The sequence below is a fragment of the Microtus ochrogaster genome, chromosome 7 (genome assembly GCF_000317375.1).
Source record: "Microtus ochrogaster isolate Prairie Vole_2 chromosome 7, MicOch1.0, whole genome shotgun sequence".
NCBI classification, from domain to species: Eukaryota; Metazoa; Chordata; class Mammalia; order Rodentia; family Cricetidae; genus Microtus; species Microtus ochrogaster.
Genome location: NC_022014.1, coordinates 3,826,658 through 3,836,860, shown reverse-complemented (window position 1 = coordinate 3,836,860; position 10,203 = coordinate 3,826,658). Strand labels below are relative to the sequence as shown.

The 10,203-nt window shown below is 56.6% G+C and overlaps 1 protein-coding gene across 3 annotated transcripts; it reads right to left on the bottom strand.

Annotated features, from left to right (window-relative positions):
* Positions 1-656: 656 nt before the first annotated feature.
* Ntn3 (netrin 3) lies at positions 657-3,837 on the bottom strand. 3 transcript variants are annotated; one of them, XM_026780679.1, is made up of 6 exons: positions 2,327-3,837; positions 2,067-2,255; positions 1,831-1,980; positions 1,653-1,703; positions 1,467-1,541; positions 657-1,206 (listed from the first exon to the last, which is right to left on the bottom strand). In XM_026780679.1, exons 1-6 carry the CDS (start codon positions 3,252-3,254, stop codon positions 857-859), a joined length of 1,743 nt encoding a protein of 580 aa, XP_026636480.1. In that variant the 5' UTR covers positions 3,255-3,837; the 3' UTR covers positions 657-856. The 3 variants fall into 3 exon arrangements, with proteins under 3 accessions (XP_026636480.1, XP_026636479.1, XP_026636482.1); XM_026780681.1 differs by having other exon boundaries at positions 1,137-1,206; positions 1,626-1,703; positions 1,831-2,255; XM_026780678.1 differs by having other exon boundaries at positions 1,127-2,255.
* Positions 3,838-10,203: the final 6,366 nt, after the last annotated feature.

Here is a 10,203-nt window from a genome sequence, read left to right as displayed (position 1 = left end):
AAAGTCATGGGCATCTGGAGCCCCGATGGCTGCCCGTGGAAGTCGCCGTCTGGCCCGGTTACGTGTGGATCCGAACTGCCCATTCGTGATATCCAGCCGGTAGAGTGTAGGGCTCCTAGCTAGGGGCGGGACCTGTGCCAAGGAGCTTGGAGGCCAAGACTAGGAAGATGCAGCAAAGAATGACAACTGGGTGGACCCCAGATATGGGGACAATGGGACAAGAAAGAGGTGGGAAGCAGGCAGAGATGCAGCTGCGGATGGGGACACAAATACGCGACCGGCAGAGGCAGGCCAGAAAGGACACGGGGACAAGATCCACGGTGTTGGACAGTCATCCTTATACGAGAGGAGCCCGCAGGACTCTTTGCAGATCTCGGTTGGAGGCCGAAAAGTCGCTGTCCTGACTGTGTGGTTGGGCCACGACCCCCACAGCGGCGTACAGGCGTCTATGGGAAGGTCTGAGGACTCTAGTGTATCACAGCATTGGAGAGTTGATGAATCACACTCGTGTGATGCGCTCAAACCCTAGAAGGATCCTAGCATTCCCTGGGAGCGGGGCAGTTCACAACCTTTAAGAGAAGTCGGGTATCAGGATACGCCTTGTAGTAGGCAGCCAGGGTGATGAGATCACGGTCCTTGGAGGGTGACGACTGCTCTGGGTGCCTCCTGGTAGCTCTTAGGGGCCTTCACATACCTTTGTGTTGGGGATGGGGCATCACCAAAGAAGTTAAAAGATGTGATGGGGAGGAAGGGGGAAATTAGAGGGCGACGCACGTGACACTTCCAGCAGGACACGCTGATAAACACACCCAGAGATAAGAGCAGTGCCCGCCCTGTCCACGCCCAGCTCGCAGGTTCAGGCGGTCCCGCAGCGCCCCCGCCGCTCGCGCCTCTGCATCCTCCGGAGGCGCCGAGTCCAGGCGTCTCTCCAAGGCAGCACGAGGCTTCCACGGGCTGCGCTGAGCCCGGGTCCCCGGCCCGCTGTGCTTCCAGCTGCAGCCCCGGGCCCGCCCCCCAGCAGCAAGTAACGCCGGCCGGGTAGGAGGCGCGGGCAACCGCAGGCGGCGTCTAGGGTTGGTACCCACAGCGCGTTGCTCCCGCGCCGAGCGCGCTCCTCCCCGCTGCGGAACACAGCAAGCACTGCTACCGGAAAGCGTGTCCACGCGCCGCGGGCCTCGCCGCGCGCACCCACTGACACCTGCACCGCTGGGGAGGGGAAAGGGCGTGAGAAAGCGAGTCAGGCGGAGTAGGGCGGGAAGGGACTGTGTGCAGAAGCACAGAATACCCACCCGGCTTAGGAAGGACATAAAGAGGTCACCCACTAGAGGGAGGTACATTGAAGATATAGCTGCTGAATGGGCGGAGCCAGCATCAGTGGGAGACCCGAGGAGAGAATGAGGCTTGAAGTACAGCCAGGGTTGAGGAGTTGGGAGGCGAGATGGAAGGGCTGAGGTGAGGCAGCCTACCATAGTCCTTTCGACAGAACTTCTTCAGGCTGATTCGATAACTGCCACGCGCAGGTCTGCAATGTGACTCACAGTCTAGGGGGAAAAGGTGGAGGCTAGCGGAGTTCCATGCCTCTCCCCCATACTGGTCTCCTATAGCCCCCTTCTCCAAGGTCATACCGGTCTGGGACTCCGGCGTCCACTCACCCTGTGGCTCCACAGGACTGCTTTCTTCAGTGGGTCCAGGGACGGGGGTCTCTAAGGAGTGTGGGAGAATAGTCTGTGATGGGGTGGCAGGGGCATCTGAAGGGCTCAGGGGACAGAGATAGACAGCAGTAGTTGATTGCTTTGGCTGAGGTGACTGAGACAGGGCAGGGTCACTCACTAACACAGGGCGCCACAGGAGACCGGCTCTGCTGAAAGCCTGGGGCACAGCGGTTACAGGTGAGGCCAGTAACACCATCCTTACAGGGACACTGGCCTGTGGTCTGGTTACAGGTTTTACCAGCAGCACCAACTGGATGGCAGTCACAAGCTGAGGACAGAAATGAGGGACTGGTTCAGGAGTGCACCGGGGTTCTGGGGAAGTAAGGCAAGAAGGCATGCGGGTGGCAGGCTCACCTCTGCAGGCACGACGGTCACTCAGGACACGGCCTGGGTCACGGTAGAAGCCCTCCCGGCAGTAGTGGCAGTGGCGACCAGCAGTATTGTGCCGGCAATTGAGGCACACACCCCCACTGCGGCGCCCAGACAGTCGGTACAGCTCCATGTTGAAGCGGCATCTCCGGGCATGGCCATTGCAGGAGCAAGCTGCAGGGAGGGATCAGTCAGGAGCAGCCCTGCCTGGTCAGAAGTCCCCAGGCTACCCTCCAAGGCCTCACCAAGGCAAGCGTGGGCTTCCTGCCCTGTAGCCCGCTGCCATGGCCTGTCACAGTAGAAGGGCTTGCATCGGCTGCAATCAGGGCCCTCTGTACCATGCTGGCAGTCGCAGATCAGGTGGCCATGGCTGTCCAACAGACACCGTGAGGCATGGCCATTGCACTTGCATCGACCTCCCACCTGGAGCTCAGTGGCTGAGTAGGAATAAGGGACTGTGACCTCCCGGTCCCTCATGTCCCCCAGTGTGGCAGGCCTTGTGAGTAATATGCGAATATCTGTGGCAGTCACCCAGTCTTGGAGCACGGGACTATTGTCCAGGTCCAGGCCCTGCGGGCTGCCATCCTGCACACTGAAGGCCAGAAGGCCTCCACCATCAGGCTGGGCCTGGGGGGCTGGGAAGCAGAGGGCTTCTGGCCCTGGACCAGCAGGGCCATCAACAGGAGCAGGCGGACGGCCATAGTCCAGGCTACAGCTGGAGGAGAAGAAGCCCAGGGGGACCCAGCTGCGGCCATGGTCCTGCGACTTAAGCAGGGCCACGGAGGTTGGGGGAGCCGAGCAGAAGCGTAGGCTCACGAAGACCAGCTCAAAAGCTTTCCCCAGAGGCACCGTGAGGGTTACGTTGAAGGGTGACCGTTGCAGCAAATCGGAGCGCCAACAGAGAGGACTTGCAGTGCCCGGAGCAGAGGTCAGGAGGTCTGCAGAGTGTGCCCGCTGCGGGTCCGAGGAATCGCAGACGCGATTGGCCGGCCTCCCGCACGTGCTGGACGCCAGCACCTCTCGGCCCAGAGCAGCGTTCACTAGGCCCGGAATACAACAGCGGGGTTCACCCGCCTCATCATAGCAGGGGTCGGCGGTGGCCGGCATCCCTGGGCTCAATGCGGCGGAGAGCGTGCCTGCGGTCAGCAGCAGCCCCCAGGGCCAGGTGGGCATGGCCGTGGCCGCTGTGGTGACCAGCCAGTTTCCGCCCAACGATTCTGCCCTCGAGGAAAGAGAGTATAGTCCGAGACTCTGCCTGCTGGATCTGCAGTGCCAAGATAGCAGAGCCCCCGGGCGGCCCCAGCACAGGCCCAGAAGTGGGAGCAGCCACGGGCACGCCCGGGGCCAAGCACAGCAGCAGGGATGTTGGCGAGTCCTCCTGCTAGGCCTGGAGCGTTGACAGGCGTCGCCCCCGCTCCCGGTGCCTCCGCCAGCGGAGGCCCCACCCGCCGCCGGCCGCCAGCACTCACCCACGGAGGGCCAGGAGGAGCAGGTCTCCCGGCCTCCCGGGAAGGGCCCTGGGCGGGCGGGGCCTGGGGCGCCGGGGCTGCTGCCTCCTCCTGGCTGCTGCTAGGGCGGAGGAGCTGTGCCAGAAGTGGGTGGGGGGCTCAGCAGGAGCGGCGAGCCTGGTCCTAGCCAGGGGCGGAGCTGCTCGGCCCGGGAAGGAAGGAGGGGAGGGGGCCTGGTCCCGACAGCCAGAATCAGAAGCAGATACAGACACAGGCTGGGCCAGCGCGGGAGGGGGCTGGGAGGCCCGAGAGCCGGGGGAGGGGCTGGAGAGCCAGGAATGCGCTGACGGGAGGGGGGGGGCAGCGCAGCCTTGCAGTCCGTGAGGGACCACCCAGCAGGGTCCTCGGCCTGAAGCCAGGCTTTGGCTGCTCCTGGGGTGGTGCCACGTGCTGGGCTGGGGTCTGGGCCACTCCTCCCAGAAGCACATCATGCAGGCACAACCTTAGGTCTGAAGCTTGAAGTCTTGGAATCTACCCAGAATAGGGGAACACAGTTGGGGCTGGCGTTCTTGTAGGGTATCCCCAAGGCAGTAGTCTGTTCTAGCAGAAAGAACACAGGTCTGATTTCAAATCCAAGCTGTTTGGATTTCTGGCTGTGTGGCCTGAGTTTCTCAGTTTCCTTATCAACCAAAATGCCTATTGCTTGCCATGCTTTGCGGAGTTGCTGGGAAGACTTGATGCGCCAACAGAGCTATCATCCTAAGCTAGGGAGTTCCACTAGGGAGCACCTGGGTTCTGTTGAGTGCTGCGATCACTGCTCCTCAATGGGATCAGGCCACTCTCAGCCAAAAGCATTCCTGGATCTCGGTGAATAGTTGTCATATGATGGTCCCATTGTCCAGAAGGACTTGCAAATTTGGAAAGTGGGCCGGGAGTACAGTCTATTTGCTGGCCCCTCCTTGAGGTTCAGGGTCTGGCCACCTGTTGAGGGCATGGAAAGGTACGGTTTGACACACGGAGAAGGGCTGGTCACAAATGAATCAGATTCAGAATCCTTGAACCTGACAGTCTCCATCCTAGTAAATCTGAACAGAGAAACAAGCCTACGCCCCAGATGATTTGCCAGGGCACAAGCTGGAGATGAGCAGCTGTAACTGAGATCCTTGCCAAGAGGAACCAAAGATTCTTTTCTTACTGCCTTTGTCCTTGACAGGCCAGACAGGCCAGGCAGAGCTGGGGTTAACTCCATGAAGAGTGGGCAGAAATATTGCCCCATCTTGGGGGCAGTCCTGAGGCCCAAAGACCTAGTTTCAGAAGGGAGGCTGACTACAGGCCAGTCAGTTCCTGCAGCTGGTAAAAGAGGCCATATGGGTATGCCTGTGCACTCAGAGCTACCATGGTGCATGAGTGTTCCTGACAATAAAAAAGGAAAGAAACAGAAGCGCCCTGCTTTTCAGAGAAGCAATAGTGGAGCGAGGACGCTGGGATAGACCAAGGGTGTGGCTGAGGCAGACCCTTGAAGAAGCAGGGTGACAGGCTGGTTGGATACTTGGTTTGGCCTGTAGAACAGCTGACTCTGACCTTAGGCACTTTCCCAGGCCTGCTGGGCTTATAGGCAGGAATGGGCAATGGCGGAACAGACATCGGAGAGGGGCTAGTGGCTCCTCTCTTCACCTGCACAGGCACAGAGCCCTGCCTTTCAGCTTCCTAAAGGGAACCAGAATGTGTCCTTTACAGGCAGTTATGGGCTGAAGCTGTGCTCTTCCGTAGGTCAAGTTCAGAATTAACCCTTTCCCACCACCTTCTCTCTGACCACTGGTTCTCAACCTTCCTAACGCTGTGACCCTTTAATACAGTACCTCATGTTGTGGTGACCCCCACACACCGTAAAATTATTTTCATTATGACTTCATAACTGCAATTTCGCTACTGTTACAGATTTCAATGCAAATGTCTGTTTTCCCATGGGCTTAGGTGAGCCCTTGAAATGGGTGACGATCTGTGGCTTGCGAACTGCTATTCTAGGTCCTTCTACACACCCTCCTCATAGGGATGGGAGGAGCTCTGGTGGAGGATGGGAGAAAAGCCTGGGGGAAACCCAGGCTGGCCTCTGAACTTCAAACCCCCTAGTAGAGTCCCCAGACTGTCAGCCAACTGTGGAGGGGGAACAGCCTTTTGTTTTGTCCCCAGCCCAGCCTCCCTGTGAGCTGTGGCTTCTGGGGTCTGTAAAACATGTGCTGGATTCTGATGTGGGTGGAAGCTAGTGTTGGGCTCAGCTTTGATCAAGTCCTAGGGGACAGGGAGGGCACAGGACAGGGGCTCAAATGGCCATTGAATTGCCTTCTGCACAGACTCTGGCCCCAGGGCTACTCTTGCAGATGGTGTCCTGGGCTCTCTCCAGTCTCCAAGAGAGGCTTAGAACTCTCTGTGGACCCAGCCACCTGTCCCGGCCTCTGACTGAGGCCTCTTAGTCCTTCCATTTCAGGGTTCCTACCCCCTCCAGGCACTTTCTGCAACAAAGAGGCTCCAGGTCCCCGCTTGCACCTGCAAGAACTCCAGCTCTGCATTCTCACCCCCATCCAGTCTCAGCAGCTGGCTTTGAGGGGGCAAGGGATGATAGAGAGTGACAGTTTCAGGCCGCAGGGAGCTGCTGACCTCTCAAATAACCCCCTACCCAGCCCAAGACCCACTGTCCGCTTCAGACACTGGCCCCCACTTGTTCTTGCCTTGAACAAACATTTACTGAGTGCCTATTATGTCTCCAGGGACCCAGACTTGGTGAAGAAGGCAGGCAGCTCCACTCTCCTTGCACCTTTGCGTCGACTTTTGTGAACCCCCTCCCCTTCCATAGTCGGGCCAGCTCTGCCGCAACAATCAGCTCTCCCCGCTCAAGAGCATCGGTGGGTGGAGGGAGGGTGTGAGCAGGAAGGGCAGAGAGGGAGGAGAGACACCTTCCTTGCCTAGACCTCACTGGGAGGTGGCCCCGCACACAGGCTTCGAGAGCCCCCGTCTCTCGCTGCTGCTCCGCAAGCCCAGCCCTCCGCTGCCTAGTGCACCAGCACAGAAAGGTGGTGGACAGGAGTCCGAGGCCCGCGCCAAGAGCAGACAACATGCTCTGGACCAGATCCAGGCAGGGCCCGCACAGCGAGAAGGTGATGCCCATGCCAGCTGCACCGGTCAGCACGGCCAGTGCGCCGAAGGGCAGGACGCAGCGTGGCCAGGAGCCCCCTGCACCGCCGCTGGCCAAGAAAATGGTGTGCCGGGCTCCAGGAGACTCTGTGGACGCCAGGTCTGGCAGGGTGGGCTTGGGCAAGGGCTCTGATGTTCTCATGTTTCCGACTAGGTGGCCGTGATCCGGGGCGGGAATGAGGGTGGCGATGGTAAGGATGCCCACCACAGGTTACACCCTGCTCTGCCACGTCAGGAACAATTAGTCCCTGATGCCTGGGAGTTCCACTGCCTCCTCCTGGTTCTGGCAAGGAATTGGGTGGGCGTGGGTGCGTGTGTGTAATATCTAAAGTGCTTCCTCTATCTTCATGAACGCTTCACAAACACCCTAACTCCACCCAGGGCACCTCTAAGGCTTTGAGCACCTAGAACAATCGGTGGGATACTACTGGGGCCTAGATTGGAGGAAGGTAAGAAGGTCAAGGAGTACTCAGCTCCCCAGAGGCAGGCCAGGAAGAGGACAGTGCCTTTCCCTTCTAGGATTAATAAGCCAGCACCGGGGCAGGACACTGCGACAGCAGGAATGATAATAAACCAAGTGAGCCAGTCGATAGAATGATTCTGAGTAGACTGTTGTGGAATGGGATCCTAGGGAGGGAAATGACTAGTTGGCAGGGTTAAGACCTCCTCTGGATCAGAGCACTTGGGCATACGCCGTCCAGGCAGCAGTGGAGTGACCGAAAAGGGCTTGGCTAGTTTAATGGGTGATTCAATAAGGGGCTGGGTGCTAGCTGGACAGGGAGAGGCAGCCTCCTCTCTTGCCTCAGATTCCTGGTTTCTGGTGTCCAGGAGACACGTCCGAGTCCAAGGATGGCCATAGTTTTTTATGTTCTACTGTCTCTCGTTCCTTTGACGCCCTTGACCAGGACTGTGTCTTGACTGATTTTGGCAGGCCGGACTGACCTTTGTAAAAACTTTCTTTTCTAAGGAGGGCCACCTGCTGGTAACCAGGGCCAGCTGCTTAACCATCACCCACTCCACCCCCTCACCCATACACTTTACCTGGCTCTCCATAGACATGGTTTTACTTCTTGGCACACGACCTGTGGGGGCTCCTGAAAGAGCAGTAACTCCCGTGACAGAGGCTGTTGTCCCTTGTGGAAGGTCCCTGTTCTCTCTCTAGTTTAGTGAGGCTCCAGACCCTGTCTACACGATGCTAGTGGGCAGCTCAAACTAATGCCTAGGATGTGTTAAGACTCTTCATATATACTTAAAATCCCAATACCCGTGAGCAGAGGCAAGCGGCCGAGGAGTTGGAGACCAGTCTGAGCCACACAGTGATATCCTGCCTTGCTAAGAAGAGTCTGAGGAACAGGGGCTGAAGAGATAGCTTAGTGGTTAAGAACACATACTTGATTTCAGGCAGGTGGTGCACGCCTTTAATCACAGTGCTCCAAAGGGAGAGACAGGTGGCTCTCTGTCTCAGTTCAACTTGGTCTACACACTGAGTTCCAGGCCAGTGAAGGCTACATAAAGACCCTGTCTAAGAAAACATAAAGAGCACGTGCTGATCTTCCAGAGGACCAGCGCCCAGCACACACATCTGGCAGCTCACAACAGCCTTCAACTCTAGCTCCAGGGGATCTGATGTCCTCTTTTTTGTCTCTGAGGAAACCCACACACAGGTCATACAGATACTTATTTTTATGTCTGTGTGATAGTGTCTGATCCCCTGCAACTGAAGTTACAGACAATTGTAAGTTGCCATGTGGGTGCTGGGAATTGAACCTGGATCCTCTGGAAGAGCAGCCAGTGTGTTCTTAACTGCTGAGCCACCTCTCCAGCCCTGTCATACACACACAATTAAAAATAAACTAGCTGGCCGGGCGGTGGTGGTGCATGCCTTTAATCCCAGCACTTGGGAGGCAGAGGCAGGTGGATCTCTGTGAGTTCGAGACCAGCCTGGTCTACAAGAGCTAGTTCCAGGACAGGCTCCAAAACCACAGAGAAACCCTGTCTCGAAAAAACAAAACAAAACAAAACAAAAAGTAAAAATAAATAAACTAGCCTTTAATCCCAGCACTGGGGGGGGGGGGGTAGAAGCCGGCAGATCTCTGAGTTCAAGGTCAGCCTGGTCTGTACAGCTAATGCCAGGACAGGCTCCAAAGCTACACAGAGAAACCCTGCCTCAAACAAAAAACAAAACAAACAAAAATAAAAAAATCTGTTTTTTCTTTTTTGGATCAGGGTCTTGCTGGGAGACGGCACACACCTTTAATTCCAGCACCATCCTATCCGAGTAGTCTGTGCCTCTACCTGGAGCCAAGATGCAAGGGTCATGTCTGGGTCCAATTTCCCACTGCAGATGGTGTCTGTGTTGATGTCTGTGGCCTGTGTCACCTCAGGGGGCCACGGGAACAATACATGATGGAATCAGGCCATGCTGAACCAACCTTGCCCTTCACCGGATGCTGCCGAGACCTGCCCCCTCCCACCCACTCAGGAGAGGAGTTGACCCTGACAGCATGGGCTTAGGGGAGCTGGCTCTGTGGGTGCAGCCCCAGTGGTCTAGGTTCAATTACTGCCAGCTGAACTCCCAGCCAGGCCGACATCTGGACCTGGGTTAGGCCACACTAGCACCTACCCCATCTAAGTCCTGCTGGAGCTAGTGAAGGGTCTGGTCCTGGGGAGCAGTAACTGCAGGATATCCGAGAGTTTTGGTGAGGACCCAGCAATGATGGTGCAACAGAAACCAGAGGCCTTGAACCGGACCAGTGACTCACTTCAAGTAGAGCTGACTGGACAAACTGCAGCTCTCAATCCACCAGGATGGCGCTGGCGAGGCGGGAAAGATGGAGGAGCAAAGAGCTTTCTTTTTGATTTGTTGCCATTGTTTTGTTGTGTTGATTTCTTTGTTTGTTTGCTTACTTGTTTTGATTCTTAAAATTTTCTTTTGAGGGCCATTGTAGGGAGGAGGGGAGAATATGGAGAGACTGGGAAGTCAACAGAATTGGGGTGCATGATGTGAAATTCCTAAAGATTCAATAAAGAAACTATGTTAAATAAAAAAAGAAAAAAGGTCATTTACAAAAAAGTCTAGGGGATGGAAAGATGACTTAGGAATTAAAAGCACTTGGTACTCTTGTACCCAGATTTTGTCCCCAACACCCACATGGCAACTTACAATCAATTGCAACTTCAGTCCAGGGAATCTGAGACCTTCTGACCTCTGCAGGCATCAGATAGACACAAGGTGCACATTTGCACATACAGGAACCCACATACACATAAAAATTTATTTATTAAAGCCGGGTGGTGGTCACGCACACCTTTAATCCCAGCACTCAGGAGACAGAGGCAGGTGGGTCTCTCTGAGTTCGAGGCCAGCCTGGTCTACAAGAGCTAGTTCCAAGGCTGGGCGGTGGTGGCGCACGCCTTTAATCCCAGCACTCGGGAGGCAGAGGCAGGCGGATCTCTGTGAGTTCGAGACCAGCCTGGTCTACAGA

Excerpts from the sequence above, each read along its gene's own strand:
- Ntn3 (XM_026780678.1), bottom strand. The coding sequence starts at position 3,254 with ATGCCCACCTGGCCCTGGGGGCTGCTGCTGACCGCAGGCACGCTCTCC. Across the intron at positions 2,256-2,326 it reads GGAAGCCCACGCTTGCCTTG|CTTGCTCCTGCAATGGCCAT; the intron begins GTGAGGCCTTGG and ends CCCTCCCTGCAG.